General features: G+C 47.0%; 1 protein-coding gene across 9 annotated transcripts in view; it reads left to right on the top strand.

Annotated features, from left to right (window-relative positions):
• The window catches only part of Cabin1 (calcineurin binding protein 1), a 143242-nt gene that overhangs the window by 63206 nt on the left and 60924 nt on the right, over positions 1-19112 (top strand). For 7 of the 9 annotated variants that reach the window (XR_012443456.1, XM_020169892.2, XM_074060810.1 and 4 more), the window contains 3 exons: positions 1997-2148; positions 3789-3967; positions 18114-18296. Coding sequence is in view for 8 of the 9 variants with exons in the window: in XM_020169892.2 (XP_020025481.1) it covers positions 1997-2148; positions 3789-3967; positions 18114-18296 (514 nt within the window). In the remaining variant the exon portion in view is untranslated. The remainder of the gene's footprint in view (positions 1-1996; positions 2149-3788; positions 3968-18113; positions 18297-19112) is intronic. The other 2 variants (XM_074060808.1, XM_074060809.1) reach the window with 2 other exon arrangements.

Below are 19112 nucleotides of genomic sequence, written 5' to 3'. Positions count from 1 at the left end.
GATCATTTAACATTTTGAACAACAGCATCTGGTTGCCCTGAAAGATTATGTTGATTGATGAGCATGACTATTTTCCCTAGGACCCTCTTTTTAACACTTGCTAACCTTGTAAGCAAATAAAAAAGTCATTTTTAAAAATTTGTCTTTTTAAAATTATTCCTGCCAAGTGGTTTATAGTAGCTATTTTTGGGCCAGGTTTGTGGGGTTCAGCAAGAAGTATGGAAGTACACTTTTTCAACAGCTGTCACAGCTCCAAGTGTCAGGTCCTTCCCCATTACCATTGTTTTATGCCACTCACTTGAAATTGTATGCTTTGGAGGAACTCCACTTTGTGAATGAGAAGGCTGAGGCCTAGGAGAGAAGTATGACCTAGCCCTAAATTATCAGCAGGAGAGGAAGGGGAGCTGAGCCAGATCCCACTGAGCTTTTGTGGGACATGCGGCACCTACGGGCAGCACTGACCCTGCATGTGATGAAAGGTGACCTGACCCTCAGAAAGATGATGCCAACTCTGTTTTCTTCCATGTTTTTTTCTTTGCATTTTGGGCTCTGCTGCTTCCTAGTAGAGCCCATGAGCAGTCAGGATGGTGGCCTCAGATGTATGGACTGCTCATACTCAGCACACAATGCTGGCTTGAAGAAGTGTAGGTGCACAGAGTTCATTTCAAAGGCATTCCGCTCTGCACAACTAATGTAGCCATGTAACTTTGAGTTGGCTGGTACATGTATATATCTTAAAAATGATTATTTGTCTGAAGAAGTTACCCTGCCTGGGTATAAATGAAATGCCCTGGTTCCTCTGATGTGGAACCTTCATTCAAAGTACTTTATATGCCACTTGGATGAATTTTGCCCTTTAAAAACCTTGCCCTTCCCCAAGTTTGGCCACCTGGGTGTGCATGGATGGTTTTTGACATACAAAAAGTAAAAGATCTATGTGACTTAAAGAGAAACCAGAGTGCTTACTTCTTCTTTCTCTTTCTTTCTTTCTTTCTTTTTTTTTTTTTTTTGGTACTGGGTAGGCAAGAACTCTGCCACATGAGCTATGCCCCAGCCTAGTTTCCTACATGTAAAAATGAGCCAACTTCTCTGGAGCCTATGGGTCCATGGGTGGGCTAGAAGTGGAGGGCTCTGGATGACTGGGACTCCCTTGAGAGTTCTGCACATGCCTGGATGGGAGGACTTCACTTAGGGGAGAACCATTTCTAGTGTATGGGAAGGCTTTGTCAAGGCTTGAGGTGCTAGCAGTTCTTAGCCCTTGTGGTACCCATCATATCCACCATGGAAATAGATGCTATAGGTGGAAGCTACACCAAACCCACACCTGGGCACAAAGGTCACATCAAGCCACCTGTGGCTTGCTTGGGGGCAGTAGAGGGCAGGAGACAAAACAGACCAGGGTTTGACCTGAACCCGGGCTTTCCCATCTGTGGGACTTTGGGCAACTCATTCCACCCATGCGTAAATTGAAGAATGTTGTGGAAAGCACAGGACCTAGTCTGATTCAGTATTCTGCCTGCTACTTATCCTGTACCCACAGGTAGAGGTTCTTGAAACCTTTGGGCACCTGACTTCCCAGGCACTGAATTGCAAACAGAAATCCCCCCTAATCCTTAACCTCAAGGTATCCAGTGTAGAGACTGATGTAGAGACTCAATTTGTGTGGGTGCCAGGAGAGAGGCACAAAGAGGGCAGCAGCACTGTGGCAGGAGGCAGTGCCCAGTGAATGGAGCTGAGGGGGTTATTAATCTTATTATCTCACCACCATGTGCCTGATTTACTGGATAAATGTTTGCGTTGGGATGCTGAGAGTATCCATTTTAATTTTCAGAGTTCATCTGGAATTAGTTATAGATTGGCTGGCTTAAAAGTTGACAAAAACAGGCAGTGATGACCAGTCACCCAGGCATGAGCCCATTTTCAGTGTGACTGCCTGGCCTGTGGGACAGACCATAGCACACTGGGAAGGCTGCTCACATAAAGATAATTGTTCTAGGTATACTTCCGGCTCCATGCTTCCATCCTAAAGCTCCTGGGGAGACCTGATTCTGGGGTTAGTGCAGAGGTCCTGGTCAACTTTATGAAGGAGGCTGCAGAAGGACCCTTTGCCAGGGGCGAGGAGAAGAATACACCGAAAGCTTCAGAAAAGTGAGTAGCTTGCTTACAGTGGCCCTAGAGTGCTCATTTACTGCTGTGTAGCATTCAGACAGTGACTGCTGAGTAAACGCACCCGGGTTATCTCTAGAACCTATCTGGAAATGCTGATTGCTGGGCCAAAATATTTCTGTTGAATCCGAGAAAGAAAGGGTGAAGGTGCTCTCCCACCTTCAAAGCAAGTCCTGGGGAGAAGCCAGCACCTTTTCTCCTGTTCTCCTGGAGCAGAGCTCTGTCCTATGCAGAGCACTGTAGAAGACCGGTTTTCACTTTGCACTCTTACCCCTGGTCCTTTTCCAGTGCCTTGTGCAGGGATGGGTGACTTCTGAGGTCTGGTGTGCAACCAAGGACATGGGAGGCGTGTGCTCTTCCCAAAGTTCCAGAGAGCCTGGGGAAGCTAGGCCCCTGACATGGTTCCTTCAGTGGCCTGGGGCTGACCCCTGTCCTCCCCTGGTGTGAGTTGTCCCTGTGGTTCAAACATCTTTCACTCTAGTGTCTTTGTCCTGGTGCTCAGTTCAACTTACCCCATCTCTGAGGCTCTCATCTGGCTGGGCACTGTGCAGGACTTTTCTGAGTGTTGGAGATGGGCCCTGACCCTGAGGGCCCATCTGCTCATGGCCACATGACATGTGCCTCTGTTGAACAGTGCACAGCTCTACAGAGGCAGTGCCCCCTCCACCTGTAGGAGAGATGAGTACCCAGATGGTGGGACACTTGGGTAGGTACAGTATTCCAGAAGTTATAGATATGTACCTGTAGTCACAAAGGACCCCAGGGTATAATGAAGTTGTCTATCATTGATCATAGTTCTGTTTAAAGTATTTTTAAATTTTAATTATAGAAATAATATTCTCATTACCGGAAATTCAGACATACATAAATAGATAGACTAAAATGTGACAGATACCCTCTCATTCCCAGAGTTAGCCACTCTGACTAGTGTAATAGTTTCTCAAAATGTTTTCTGTGTATTTGTACACACTTACGTGCACATATACAATTGTAGGGTTTCTTTTATTTTATAAAAATAAACTATTGAAGGTGTTATTCTAGAGTTTGCTTTTTCCCTCAACAGTGGGTCCAAGATGCTGTATGTAGATATGGTACCCTATTTACCACATTCTTTCTGTTCCATACTTATTGTTGCATAGTGCAGATATACCAGATTTTTCTGTAACTGTGGATACAGAAGGTCTCTATTTCCATGGATATAGAAGGCATTTCTGCTTTTTGTGCTCACTCATGTTGCAACATATACTCGTGAACATTTGTGAGCCTGCAGTAATGCAAATCTGTTTCTGTCCCCTCATTCGGGGTACTGATTTGGTATGGATAGGTTCTGGGTTGCTTCTGATGAGAGGCTTGTTACTACCCCCTTAAGAGTCTCCTAAGACTGAGACTCAGAGACTCTTGCAGAGCCTGGCCAGAAAGGTTGGGAAATATCCAGTTAGGGGTGGAGCTATATAAGTGCTATGGGAGCAGCTCCTCCCAGGAGCACCAACCAGATGGGGCAGTGACCACCAAAGGTATGTGGGAGCAACATACCCTGAGAAGGGTGCTGACTCACAGTGGCACATGTCCATTTCACCATGACATGGAGACTGATCTGCACCCCAACCCTCTGTCCTCAACAGGGAGAAGGCCTGCCTGGTGGATGAGGACTCCCACTCTTCAGCTGGGACACTGCCGGGCCCCGGAGCCTCCCTCCCCTCCTCCTCTGGCCCAGGTCTGACATCCCCACCTTACACAGCCACTCCGATTGACCACGATTACGTCAAATGTAAAAAACCCCACCAGCAGGCGACGCCGGACGGTACAGTCCCTGTTCTCCCTACTGCCAGCCCAGGGCGGCACACCAATCATGGGGAGGGTGCTCTAGTGACTTTTTGTCGCTTTGTTTTGGTGAGGGGGGGTGCTGGGTCTGGAGTGACACGGGCAATGTTGCAGCTGTTCATTAACCTCATAGACTCACAGTAATTCTTGTGCTTCCAAGACATGCTCAGGGTCGCCACCTGTCAGCTTGCCCACCTGGGAACTGGGGGAGGGGCAGCCCAATCGAAGGCACCTCACCTCTTTTAGCTTAAATTTTCCTACCTGTAAAATGGAGGTGCTGATATCTCCTTTGAAGGGCATTTGGAAGACCTGTAGGCCACCTAGAAGGGCTTTTGGCACCGTCAGCTTAGTGAGGCCTGCATCATTCAGCAGTGCATTGTTAGGGCTTCATCCCTTGTTGTGGGTAGGCCATGACTAGTGCTACGTCTGTCATTCTTGGGCATCCAGACAGGATATTGATGGGGGTCACGTGGGACTTAACTTACCTTCAAAGCCATCCCATGTGGGATAGGGCAAGTGGCGACTGTTCAACCACATTCCCTACTAACATTAGGAGGCTTGCATGCTGGCCTCTAGCTTGATTTTTTTCATGTTCTCATCTTTACAGTGACAAGCTGGTGACAAAGTGCTTGCTGAGATAAGCAAATTGATGAATTTAGAGTGCCATTAAAGTGGAGCCCTAGGGAGGTAGTGACAATGCTGAAAGATACTGGGCCCTCATTCCCATGTTGCTCATTTCATCTGGACAGTGGGGAAGCAGACCTTATTCAGTGCTTTACCCAAGGTGATGAGACACTCCTAGGTGGGTAGGATTGGCCCTGGGGCTGTGTCTCTTGCCCGGTGTCCTTTGTAGAGTGGCTTCCTAGAGGAAGAATTGGCCCCTTGGGCACTATGGTAGCCCTGAAGTTGAGGTCCAGCACAGAGGCAACCAGATGCTGTTGAAAGGGTATTGGAAGGCTACACTGCTTTGGCTCTAGCACCCTGCAGAGACCAGACCAGTATACAAGTTCCTGGAGAACACAGACATCTGCCCCCAGCTTGCTGAGCTGAGAGCAGATTCAGAGAGGCAACGTTGAAAGATAGCAACACTGCCAGGACTTAGCTTCTCTGAGGGCAGAATTTGGTGATCTGAGAGAACAGGACACTCGCTGTTGTCACCTCCTGGGTTTGGGTTTGGTCTACAACGTGTGTTGAGACAGAGGCTGAGGATCTGTGTGTGCTGTGTGTCTCCATCACCTCACTTTGGGATTGTATCCTTACCCTAGTCCTGGTGTTGATACCTTCCTGCCCACCACAGAACACTGAACAGAGCTGGGAGGATCTGAGTGCCTGCCTACTGCTCCAGTCTTCAGTTCTGTAGATATTTCCTAAGTAAGATCTTCTCCCTGTTCTAAGTAACTCACATTAATTGAGGGAATCACCCTGGTCTAATCTTCTACTCTTGAGAATACTGAGAAAACACATTATCAGTAAATCCTTGCTCTGGGAGTTAGTTTCTGAGGATTTACATCATGCCAAAGTTTTCAGGAGCGAGGACTACCTTTCACCTGTATCTCATGCTGTGTGGTCCTGCTCACGTGCTTCTGGACTGGAGAGCATCAGTACTAGCCCTATAGCCTCCCAACTAGCTCAGCTTATAGGCACCCCAGGCTTAATTGTCAACTCATAGGGCTGGGTATGTCTCCAGAAGCAAGGAAGAAGGGAGGCAAGAGTGCCTCAGGAGGGGATATTGCTGTCCCATGTAGGCACATGCATAGTCATAGAGCTGTGGGTGAACCACTGTAGAGTACAGGGGATAGGAACTGGGTTTGTCAGGTTTGGGTGCCGACATAACAACTATTTGTTTTGAAGGTTTTCAAGCAATAAGTTCAAATATACTTTCAGTGGTTTCAAAGTGACTACTGTTAGTGGTGTGGAGTGATCGGTACCCCATGGCCCAGCTTGGCCCAGTCCCAGCCCCAGTGTGTAGGGATGCATAGTGTTTTCAAAACTCAGTCTCTTCACTCTCCGCACCCCTGAGAGAAACAGCGTCTGCAATAGGAAAGTGTCTGGGGCCTAAAATAGCCATGGTCTTCACATGCTATAGTGGCCCTTTCAACGTTTCTCTGGTTCCTAAGGGCAAGATCCAGATTCTAGGCAAAAGCAGCAGATTGCTCTATCAGGGGATTTGCTGGTAGCCTCAAGAGGTCAAGCTGCCTACCATTACTCCTGCTACCTGAACTGACCATGGGAAGGGAATTATGGCTCATGCTTTCCACTCATGCTTGCTTCTTATTCTGAGACCAGCCACAGGTCTCCTGTAGGAGGACAGGACACTAGCACTCACTGCAGGTCACATAACCTTCCCACTGCAAGGAGAGTGATGGTTTCTACTGGAATCAGAGAGCCACTTAAGGTCAGGTGGGGGTGTGGGCAAAGGCAGAGAAGGCCCTGAAGTCAGAGACATCTGAGTTCCAATTATAATTCTACTGCTTACATGCTTAATATCCTTGGACAGGGCCTTAACTGCTGAGACTGTTTCCTCACCTGTAGAATGGAGTATTGTTTGCTTTTTATTATGCAAGTGCTTACATATCACAGCCTTCTCCTAGATGTGTTTCTTCAGAAGCTGAGACAAGAACAAGGAAGTATCACACAGAGGGAAAGGCCCAGGCCCAGAGGTCTCTCACCCTTGGTTTGCACCCCAACTTTCTAGCCAATGTTATAGCCTCAAAAGATGGACAGGCAGTGCCAAATGAAGCAGTAGCCTTGGGTGGGCCTGTCATTGGGCCCAGTCTTTCACCTCAAGGAGGCTTTCTGAGAGTAATTAATTTGCCACCAGTGGGAGATGGAGCCAAGCATCAGAAATTACCTTGAGTGTTAGACTCAGCATTAGGGCCACCTTCCCTCTTTATTGTGCCTTTCTGTCAAAAGTAGAAATCAGCTGGAGTCAATTTTGATTTGGCTTAATATTTAGAAAAATAGTTCCTGGTAGATGTCCAAATAGACATTTGATAATAGCTATTTTGTAGGGACCCAGGTTCTTTTTCTAAACTGCCCTCACCTGAAACCTTGTACGACCTGCACTATGGTTGGATACTTTCTGTAGCCAGAGACAGAGAGAGACAGAGAGAAAAGAGGGGAGGGGAGAAGAAGGGAGGGAAGGGAAGGGGAAGGAAGGAAAGAAAGAAGGAAAGAAACTGACTGGCTATCCACCTTACCTGGCTATCCTACCCACCCAACTAACTTCATCCTTCCACTGATCTTTTCAAATTGGCCTACAGTGCTGAAATACTTCATATTGAAGCTTCCTGGCTGGAAAGAAAAAGTGACACGAGGAGCACACTATGATCTTCAAGGGGCTCCCAACTGATTGGTATTTACACGTGTCAAATACAGCAGGAGGAGATGTGTGAATGAAATCTCTAGCCCTCCCCCACTTGCAGTATTGATCTGCAGGTGTGTGAGCACATGTATATATATGTGACTAATCTTCCCCCTACATGCACAAATACACATACAGTACTGTGTGCTTGCTCGGTGGTAGCAAGTCTACTTCATAACACCCTGCAGACTTGGCCATATTCTTGTTTTCCTGAAATGAAGCCAAACTGAGGGTAGGTAGGCACTCATCCAGAGCTTCCCCACTTGTTAGAGAAGAGCTAATGGAGGGCAAGGTCTAAGTTGCCTTCTATCCAGGCCAGGTATGAGACTAATGCTAGGAAGGCCCTGTGGCCAGCTGATCTGACAGATTGTATCTGTGTGTGCTTCCCTCTGTATTGGAGGTGTCTCAGTGGAGAGCCTGTGAGATATGTCTGTAGAAGCTCTATTGGACTAAGACCTTCACTGTCTGCCTGTTGTGCTTCTTGTCACCTCAGAATACCATAGCTAAGAAGGGCCTCAGATACAAGAGGCCTTGCCCTGTGGTCAGTCTGGGGCTAGGCCTTCTTTAGGGTTCTTTAGCCAGTGTATAGCCACATCCATCCAGATGTTCTATCAGCATTGTGCCAGGTGCACAAAACAGCCCTCGCCCCTGCTGCAAGCTTAGAGGAAGCAGGTATGAGTCAGTCTGTTACACAGCTGAGGATTGGGGTAAACCAAATCCAGCACCAAAGAGGTAAGTTTGCCTATCACAGAGGAACTTGACCTGGCTAAGTTCTTGGGGTCTTTCTGAGGAGACAAGGCTTAGCCATGATCTGAGAGATATGTCAGTTTACTGTGAAGAGGTAGTGGAGAAAGGGGACAAGAATGGGAACCTCAGGAGGTGGCATCCGTGGTTGCAGGTGATGCTTACCCAACCCCTTTGATAGTATGAACAGAGCTGCCAAGGAACCTCTAAGGCTGACCCAGGTTGTAGGATTTGATTCTGCCTCAAGAGCCTAAGGTGCCCTATGCCAATCCGTCTTCACAACTGTCATCCTCACCCACCATGCCGTCACTGTTTGTCATGTGCCATATGTGCTCATCTTCTCCTGTTCGCCCCACACTGCCTCCACCAATATTGCCCGTGCTGCCCCTAACCCTGACCACACTCTGTTCTCCAGGCTTTGTCTTTCTGCTTGCACCTGTCTCGGCTCGCTTCAGGGAACAGCGCAGACCGCATGCTCAGCCCTCAGTCCGGCTCCCTGCTTCCCCTGTGACCGGGAACACCTTCATATCTGCTGGTCCTGTGATTTGGAAAGCGTGTGTTTGATGTGCTTGGCTTCTGCCACTGGCCCATCTTCCCAGTTCTGGCCGGATGCAGAGGCTGTGGTGTCTTCTCTACTACTCACTCGTTCACCTGCCTGGCAGGTGGCTCAGTTCTGTATTTCCATTGCTTTGCTCTTTCTTGCTTTAAAAACAAACAAACAAAGAAACAAAGGCAACAGATTCTAAAGATACCAAATTCTCTTTACAAAAACAAGGGTGTAAAAATGCAGATTGTGCACAGTAGCCCTCCTCTGTGAGGGGAGTCATGTGTTTGTACTCCACAATGACTGGGCTGTGGAGGGTCAGAGACTGCAAATGGCAGTCAGTCCTGAAGGGCTGGCCTGGTCTCCACCCAGTGGCTTCCCTTCCTAGGACCAAGGGTAGGTCAGTTTCTGGTAAGGAACTCTGCTCTCCTATAAACAGACCCTCTCAAAGTGGGAGAAACTTCCAGGGGAACGCAGACAGTCCTGCTTATTCCCCTGTGGTGGTGGTGGTGGTGGGGAAGCAGAGACTGAGGAGACTACCAGAGGACAGAACCAGTCACTTCCTTTGCTATGTTCCTTCTCATTCTTACCTTTCTAAGAACCTTTTCAGGTCATAGCTTATCATGGCATTTGTTCAGCAGCTCTGCTGTGTGTGCCAGACATTGAAAGAAGGTACCATGGGGAAAGCCCAGATGAGTATGCCATGATCCCTGTTGCCAGGTTGAATCTGCGTGTCCCTAGGTGGTGTCTTGGAATAGTGATTGGTGCTGTGGGCTGGCAGGAGGAAGGAGCAAGCTGTAGGGCCAGCAGGTTAAGAGGACTTTCTGGAGGGAGGTGGGCCTCCAGGGAGGCTTGCAGGCCACTGTGGGTGGAAGTCTGCAGGCAACTGTGGATAGGGACACGAGGGACAAAGATTTGGAAGTTGGAGAGTCCTACAGTGCCTGGATAGTGGTGTCTCTCCTCTTTCATGTCTGACCAGAATGGGCAAAAGAAGAGACTTTGTGGGAACAGAGTTTGAGAAAGTAGCTGGGCCCCATAGGGTAGGGCTCTTTATTGTAGGCAATAGGAGAGCCTTGCAGTCAAGGACCTCTCTTTGGCTCTAAGGCAGGCACATTTACCTCACACATCTTTCATTTGGAGAGCTTTCGTGGGAAATTTACCAGATGGCTGTGGAACACCAGCTCACCTGACGGAGCTACTCTTCTGTTCCTATTGGTTGTGTCTAGATCTGGCTATCCACTTGCCTTGGTTAGGAAAACATGTAAAGCTTGCTGAAACTTCAGTGATCAGTGCCTCTGCTGGCCCTGAGGTACAAGGTGAGAGAGGCACAGTGGGGCTGGTTTCTCCCCTTGAACATCAGGCCCCCAATCAGGGTGACATCAGTGTTTTAAGTGCATTTGAGCTTCAAAGTGCTTTGGTACTGCTTTATTGGCCTATGAGCACTGGATAAGAAGGGGTAGGAATGCAGCCTGGCCCCCCACAATGATGCCACCTTGCTGCCCACCTGCTGCCTCAGGTACCTCTGCCTCTCTCTCAAGACTACTGGTTTTCTGGTGTCTGTCCAGTTTTCTCAGCCTGCCATGGGCACCTCCGTCCCACATGGCCAACCCTGCTCCTGATAGTGTATCCTTTCATAGTGGCTGCCTGGCAGCGACCAACTGAAGTGGATTTTGTCCTGTTGAAATTCTATCTGCATTTATGGTTCTTAGAAACCTGTTGTTTTCTGGTCGTCAGGACATCTGTGATCTTTTCAGCTGTCTCATGGCCCAGCCATACAACTTTTGCCATAGACTCATTACCTGAGTTTATAGAATAAATGGCTGTGAGCTATCTGTTGCTGGAGCAAGTGGCACAGACTCATTGAAGGGTACACTGGAAACTTGCATCTTGCAACTAAAGAACTCTTGTAGCCTGGCCTTGGGTATCCTGGATATCTGATACCCAAGATATGGGTTCTGAGCTGAGTCAAAGCTGCCTGAAGAAGGACTCAAAATAGAACTTTCTTTCATAGTGAGTGAGATAGTCTGCCTTTCTGACATCAAGCCAAGTCCCTTTCTCTCTTTGTAGCCAGATCTCATCCCATTCCTTGGAAGTGGAGGGTGCCAGAACTCATAAGGAGTTTACTCAGCGGGTGTCTTATCAGCTGCATCACCCCCACCCTTCCACACCACCACTACCACCAAAAGATTCAGAAAGGGCAGGCAGCTGGAGTAGCTCATGCTCATCCGCATGAAATGCTATAATGGGCTAACAGAGTGGCTCAAGTGACAGAGAACCTCCTAGCAAGCATGAAACTCTGAGTTCAAAAAACCCCAGTACCACCAAAAAAAAAGGAAGAAAAAAAAACAACTACAGTAAGATAATCAAATATTTATAATCTTACCAGGAATATTAATTACAATAAACAGTTTTTATATGGGCATATTTTGAAAAAAAGAGCAGGACCTGACTGCAGCCTGTTTGCTGGTGCCAGTTGTAATTCCTATTGGCCTCCAGGCAGCTTCTTAAAGAAATTCACCTCAGCTCCTGAGAGTCAAGGCTACACTCTGTGGGGTAGTCCCTGGGAGTCCTATTCAGTGTGCCTGTTTCCCTCAAAGGCCCTCTTCATCCAGCCTCATGGGTGAATCTTTGGGGTGAATCTGGCTCTCCTGTGTCAAAAAGGCTTTCTGTAGATCTCTCACTCTGTCTCAGGTCAAGGGCATGCAGAAAATCCCCATCCCAAACCCCTCCATAGAGTCTCTAGGTGGTGACTGTGGTAGAACAACAGCCAGCACTACCTACCTCTGTCTCTCCACACTGGCCCTCCTCTTCCAGGCCAATCAGGATAACAGAGAGCCTCTGCAATTGGGCTTAGCAGCCTTTGCCTTCTGAGTGTCAGCAGACCCACTTGGTCCTCTGAGTACTCAGCACTGGCCATTAGCACACAGAAGGTTGCATGTCAGCCCCATGGATCTTCAGCTGCAGGATCACAGATAAGATCTGCAACACCAAGAGTCAGCTTCATGGAGGAGGTGGGTTTTGGAGCCAAGCCTGGAAGCTCAGCTCACAGAAGCCGTGTATTCCCCCGGCCAGAATGCCCTCTCTGCATCCACCTGCACATTCCTTGTATTCCTTTACCAGTGTGCATGGGCAGCTTGAAGGATGTTCCTCATGGGACCAGGCTGAATTCAGCTGTCCAGGAAGCAGGCAGAGTGTGGTTCAGGGAGGGTGGGTCCTTTCCTAGTGGTGTAAGGCCAATGAGTGGGAGTCCCATTCCAGAAGAATTTGCCCCTGTTCTCCCAAAAATTTCTCCCATATCTGGCCTTCCCTGGGTCACTGGTCCTTCCTTGACTGGGTGCCTGGTGACCTGAGAAATGACCCTGCAGAAAGGCCTTCTGAGAGCAGGGAAGGGATAGTGATCAACAATGTCTCTCCTTCTCCTACTCCACTGTGGAGCCTCCTAAGGCAGAGGCTTCTCCCTTAGGAGGAAGGGCTGTTCCCCATTCCGCACAGCCCTCCTTGCTGCCTACCCAACCACCTCATCTGGCTCTGGGGGTCTAAGACTAACCTTGTGTTTTCTAAGAGCTTCTTCCCAGCACTTTGACTCTGTTGTCTTCCCTGCTTCATTTCACCCAGCCCCTGAGCTGTCCCATCCACAGCAGTCCAGGTGGTGGCAGGAAGAGAGCCCTTCTCTCATGCTGTGATACTCTTGGCCAACTTACCCTGCCATCTTTCTGTCTGTGGCCTCCCTCTAATGGCTTAGAGTCATTCTGTAAGATCTTATTTGTTCATCTCTTTTATCCTTTTGATGTAAAAGAAACGAAACTTGGTTTTCCTTCAAACTGACTGGCTTCTTGGTGTGAAACCTTGGGTTACTTTTTAGTATTTAAAATGAGGATCATTTGAAATTGGCATGTGCCTACCCTTTTAGACCTGAAAGGAGCAGGAAGAAACTAAAACCTGGGCCTTGAGTCCCATTAGTACCTCTTATTTGAAGAGGCATGCTTACAAGACCCCAGAGTCCTTTCTGCCATTCCGCCACCACGGAGGTAGGCAGGAACCTTGGCCAGCACCTCCCCCAGTTTGACTTCCTAGTCCTGCTCTGCCCTCATTGTACGCAACTCTTGCCTTAACAGCTCTGCCCCAGCACTATGACCTGTAGGTGGTGCTGCAGAACTGTGGTGGCTCTGTCCTCACTAGTATGCCTTTGGGACACTTAGGTACTGTGATGACCTTGAGATCTGAGAGCTGGAATAGCCACAGTGCCCCCAAGGCCAATACCAGCCTTTGCTCTGTGGGCTTTTAGAAGGTCTGATGTTCTCAGTTCTCATGTGTGTGAGAGAGGCTCAGAGAAGGACCTGGGACAGCATAGGTAGGCCATCCTGCTCCTCTGTGGTGATGGTGTTGCTGTGGGTGTTACTTTCAGAGGCTCAGGAGAGTCCCCACTCAGTTGGCTGTTGCTCCTCAGGGGAGTAGAACCCCTCCCCCAGGCTACAGTAGGCCATCCTTTCTTGCCCACACTGTTTCTGGTGAGGTCTGTCCACCTTGTTTGCATGCTCTCATGGATCCGTGGTCACCTCATGTTGAAGCATTAAGAGGGTATTAGCACATTGGAAGTAAATACTAGTTGCTTAAGTCAATCCTCAGTTTTCATAATGATCATAACTGGGATTCCACCAAACTGGCAATTCCTTTAGGCCCAGAGCCCAACAGCTTGTGAGCCAGTGAGCTTGTGGGGCAGTGTGCCAGTGGATGAGATCATCTCAACTAGGCTTCCTTCCTAGAGTTTGCCAGTACCTTCTGCTGCTCAGCCAGCAGTGACTTCAGCTGGTCTCATGCTAGCTGGGGTGAGCCTGCCCTGGCCTGATTTTCATGGTAACCTCAACTGCAGAGGCATAGCCTGCTATCTTCTGGAGACTCTAAGGCCACTTGAGCTGCCCAAGCCATGAGTATTCTTTGTCAGGGCCAAAGTGAATGCTACAGGACAGGGTAGGTCACTGGGCTGTCATTGAGGTATGCCAGGCCCCTGTGGGAGTCCCATGTGTCAGGATAAATGGAAAACATAAAGTGGGGTCCTTGAAGCAGAAAAATCATTCAGCCAAGGTTACCTAGCCTTTAAGTGATAGACCTGAGATTTGAACCCTGAGTTCAGAGCTCCTGTAAAGACCCTGTGTGGTGCTTTCCATTGCCAGGCCTTTCTTTCCACTGGAACAGTGAATGGGCTGCACTGCCTCACTGGAGAGAGAAGGGATCTCATCTAAGGTTTGTAGGCCTGCCCCTTAACCCCTATTCGTTTCTTATGAAGCCTTGGAGTCTCACCTTACAAGTGAGGGCAGAGCCCTTTGCTGAGTGAGGCAGAGAGTTCAGTCAGCTGTCTGGTCCCCAGCCTGGGTTTCACACATGGTGCAAGTCGTCTGTTCTTTTTGTCTGTCAGCCCACCATTGCAACAGCAGCTGTAAAGAAAGTGCTGTGCAGCTATACTGTTCTACCTACAAGGTCACTGTTCCCAAATACTGGTATATGAAGAGGCATGGGCCAAGAGTCCAGAGCAGCAGGACAGGCTCTGGAGTACAGGGCTAATTCTCAGTGTTCCTCTGTGCAGAGCAGCCCACTTGGAAGAGCCATTGTTTCAGCATTTGGGAACTAGTTGCCATGAACATGCTGCTGCTCAGGCAATGGCTTCTGTGTGGCATCAGCAAAATTCTCTGCCTGCTCACAACTAAATCTCATATGGCAAGTTTGAGACATTACTGATAAATCATGTCCAGAGTTTCTGAAATGATAATATGGACGGTTGAGTTCCATGTATGCTTACTGTGTGCCAGGCAGGCATTGGTTGAAGCACTTGGCATATACTAACCTATAGAATCACCCTGACAGTTTTGTGAAGTGAACACTATATTATCATAGTTTTACATTAGGGAAACCGGAGTGTAAATAATTGTGGCATTTGCACAGGCTCTCAGAGCAAGTAAGTGGCAGAACAGAATTTCAGCTCTGACACCCTGATCTTCCAGAGTCTAGACGTTCAGCTTTGTGGAAATGACTATATTTTGTTGCAAGTTTGCCCACCAAACAGTTCATGCAAGTCATCCTAGTGAGTCCCTGGGGACTGCCAAGTAAATGCTAATACAGCAGTCAACAACAGCTTTTTAAGGTAATTGAGTATAGGATTGGAGGGCCTTGGGGGGACTTTGTCTGCCTTTAAACCTGTCTGTGTCTCCAGAAGCCATTGTGTCATGACCTTTCTGAGAAAATACATGGCTGCATTTTTATAAGTGGGGTAAGGACATACAACAAGTGAATGACACAGAAGAATTTGAACTTAGCTATCTTGGTTCTAGTTCATTGAACTTCAGATACACAAGTTTAAGCCAAAACAAAGGTTTTTTTAATGGCTTTATCTCCATATTATTATTATTATTATTATTATTATTATTATGGGGCTGGGGTTTGAACTCAGGGCTTCATGCTTGCAAAGCAGGAGCTCCCACTTGAGCCACACCTCTAGTCCATTTTTTTTTTCTTATGATTAAATCCAGGGCCTCATGAATGTAGGCAAACACTCAGCCACAGAGCTACATCACCAGACCCATTTCAGTCCAATTTTGCTCTGCTTATTTTTGGAGATGAATCTTGCAAACTGGCCTCAAACCACAAGCCTCCGATTTCAGCCTCTCAAGTAGCTAAGATTGCAGATGTGAGATACTGGCTCCATTTATTATTTACAATACCTCTTTTTAACTTTTTTGGGGGGGGAAGGGGCAGTACTAGGGTTTGAACTCAGAGCCTCACACACTGCTAGGCAGATGCTGTACCATTTGAGCCACTCTGCCAGTCCCAGTACCTCTTTTTTTAAATGTAGTTTTTGCCTTACAGTTAGTAGAATAGCTCTTGGGGATTTTTGTTTGTTTGTTTGTTTGTTTGTTTGTTTGTTTTGGGTTTTTTGAGGCAGTGTCTTGCTTATGTAGCCCAAGCTGACCTCAAACTTGAGATCCTCCTGGTTCTGCCTCCTGAGTTCTGGGATTACAGGTGTGCCCCCACCACACTTGTCAAGAAGGTATTTTATATTTGCCGTCACTTTATTTCTAGAGAACTTCATTTCTCTATGTAGATCCAAGTTTCTTTCTAATTTCTTTCTTTTTTTTTTTTGACATTACTGGGATTTGAGCTCAGGGCCTCATGCTTGCTATGCAGGTACTCTTCCACTTGAGCTATTCCACCAGCCCTCTCTCCCTGATTTCATATTCATTCTACCTGAGGAACTGCCTGTAACATTTCTTACAACACAGATTTACTGGTAATGAATCCACTGAGTTTTGGTTTTCTTGTGGGTGTGGGGGAAGCGGTTGCTTCTCCTGCATTTTGGAGGAGAGATTTTTAATGACTATAGGAGTCTAAATTGACTCTTTTCTTTTGGCACTGTAAAGATATTACGTGATTTGCATAATTTCTGATAGGAAGTTGACTGTAACTTTTAACTTTGTTCCTGTATATGTGGTATGTCTTTCTTTAACTACTCTTAAGATGATATCTGCATCTTTGGCTTTTAGCAGTTTGAATATGCTCAGGTGTGATCCCCCCACCCCCCACCCTTAATGTGTGTGGAGGGATCTTTTCCTTGCTTGGTGTTCTCTGAGATTTTTTGTGATTTGATATCTTTCATTAGTTTTGGAAATTTCTCAAGTCATTATGTCTTTTAATTTTTCTTTTTTTTTTTATATTGGGATCAAATTCAGGGCTAAGCGAGTACAATAGTCATTGTCTTAAAATATTTCTTCTGTTCTCTTTCTCCTTTATTTTCTGTAACTCCAATTAGTAGGGTAGATCATTTGGATGTTCTTTTGCTGTGTTCTGAGTTGAGTTCCCCCAATCCTCCAACTCTTTCTTTCTTGGTTTGGATTATTTCTATTGACCTAGTTACACATTTTGATCTCTCCCTTCAACAGTTGTGTCAAGTCTTCTGAGAAGCCTGGCAAAGACATTCTTCATCTCTTTTACTGTTTTATTTCTAGCGTTTCTAGCTTATAGTTTCTCACTCCTGAAATTCTCCATTTGTTTGTAGGTGATATTCATATTTTCTATTACAACCTTTAACATACTAATCATATTTATGAATCATATTAATCTTAGTTATTTTTAATTCTCCATCAGGTAGTGCTGACATCTGGATCATCTCTGAGTCTGGTTCTGTTGATTGTTTTGTCTGTCTGTCTCTTTATATATATATATATATACACACACACACACAAACACTTTTCTTGGTGTATGTATGTATGTGTGTTATAATTTTTACATTGAATACCAGATACCATGTATAGGACCAAAGAAACTCAAATAAATATCATTTATGCCTGGAATGGGCTTCCCTCTTCTATGCCTTTAACAGACGTTGAACTGGGTTGGAATTTGTTGTTGCTCTTTACCTTCAGTGCACCACAGGCTTCATATTCCTCTCATGTTACCTTGTGCTTAGAAGTAGGGACTGGTTTACCTCAAGATTTTACCTTTTGATTTAGGCCTTTGTGTGCACATCAGGGAGGGTCTCCCTGCCTGGTCTTGCCCCCTCTCTGCAGTAAGCTGCTCTGCTTGCTACTCAGTGTTTGCCAACCTGGGGTATGGGCGGAATGTTTCTCAATTGTTTTGGTCCATACTCATACTTAGACAGGCTCTGTGTCCTTGTATCTTAAGTGACTTTTTCAGTGATCCTATTCTTTCTTAGTGGTAGGTTTCCTATCCTTCCTTATGGTAGAATAGTTTCTTTTTCCTTTCCCTGTACCCTGGAGGCAGTAAGATCTGCTGCCCTTCTCCTAACCTGGAAACTGCTGTCCCCTAGGAAAGAAGGGCCCAAGCATGCTTCAGGCCTTTCCCATAGCAGCTCCATTCTTTCCCTCCCTGCCCTGCCCCTAGTCTTTCTTCTGAGTGCCTTTGGAGATCTGGAGAGAGTAGCCAGGGAAAGAGTACACAAGAGTCTAGACTCTTGTTCTAGACCACATATATCTGGCTTTTAACAACAGGTTAAAAAGTTTTGCTGAGTTCCTTCCCACTTCAGTTGTTTGTACTGTGGCTATATGGTAAAAACACTACATAATGGTGGCTACTGTGTATCTCTTCTCAACTCCACATTCACCAACAACATTCTGGTAGCTTGAAGTCAGCAATGGTGAGAATATTTATGCCATGAACATCAGCAAATGCTACAATTCAGGGCTTGTTCCTCCCCCTAGGGGGCCAATTATTGAACATTTGCAAGAGCACCACTATCTAGGGAAACCCTAGAAAGGTTGGGCATGGAGATTGGTGCCTTTATGGAGTGGCTCAGGAAGCCTCCAGGATGGGTTGGGCTTGGCAGGTCAGAGTGACTGTGCTCAGGCCATCTCCTTTGCAAGACAGTCCCCAGGTCACTGTCATGGAGACTTGCCCTGGGGAGTTCCCTCCATGTTGGAGGTGGTGTGGGTTCATCCTCCTGCCTTCTTTCCCTCCTTCTTCCCTCAGACCGAAGCCAAGACAGCACAGCCGTGGCACTCTCAGACTCCAGCTCAACGCAGGACTTCTTTAATGAGCCTACCAGCTCACTGGAGGGCTCCCGGAAGCCCTTTGCAGAGAAGAGGCTGCCTGTGCTCAGTGCTCAAACAGGACTGACTGGTAAAGACCTTCAGGGGGCCACAGAGGAAAGAGGTATGAAAATCTCAGTGAATTAGAACTACTTTGATGTCCCGTGGCAGTCTGGGGAAAGCTGAGGACCACAAGCTTGGGTGAGGCCTATGTCTGGCCTGTATTCTGTCCTTTTGCCTCTGCCTGCTGCCCTGGGACCTTGGTTGGGCAATTGCTCACCTCTCAGGGCCTCTGTTGTTCTCCTTGTAGGATGGGAGTGAGCCCAGTGCCCACCCAACTCCATGTTCACCTACAACATAATAGTAGCTAACCCAGGGTTGTGAGAATTAAACAAGACAGCTCCTAAAGATGTTAGCACAAAGCCTGGTGCACCAAGTGTACTCAGTGTCACTTGTCATTATTGTTATGACCCCCATAGCCCATCCTGGAAAAGGATATCCCTATTTTTTCTTTTCTTGGTAGATGGTTATTCTAAAAAAATTCTTGGGATTCAAAATGTCACAAATGTATTTTCTTTTTAGTCTGAATCATATCAGGCCTCTAGGAAAAAAAAAATATCCCTTTTTTAGATAATGGGCCTTGATTTAAGCCCAGGATATTCCCAGCTTTCTTAGGGTAGCCCCCTTGGTGAAAATCAGTGGGCAGAGTCCCAACTCTGGGCTTGCTAGGAGTCTGCAGGCAGGCTGAGGCATTCTGAGGCCGTGGTTGGTCAAACATGGATTTTGAAAACTTTCCCATTATGGCCAGAGCCAAGCATACAGGTACTTGCTACACAATAACCACCCAGACCCATGCTTGGTTGTCTTGTGCCAGCCACTGCTTTAACTCATTTGGTCCTCCCAATAATCCTAGGAAGAAAGTGCTATGACTATTACCATT

The sequence above is a fragment of the Castor canadensis genome, chromosome 18 (assembly GCF_047511655.1).
Source record: "Castor canadensis chromosome 18, mCasCan1.hap1v2, whole genome shotgun sequence".
Classification (NCBI taxonomy): domain Eukaryota; kingdom Metazoa; phylum Chordata; class Mammalia; order Rodentia; family Castoridae; genus Castor; species Castor canadensis.
Note: the sequence above shows the minus strand (reverse complement) of the source record. Positions and strands in the feature narration are given on the sequence as shown.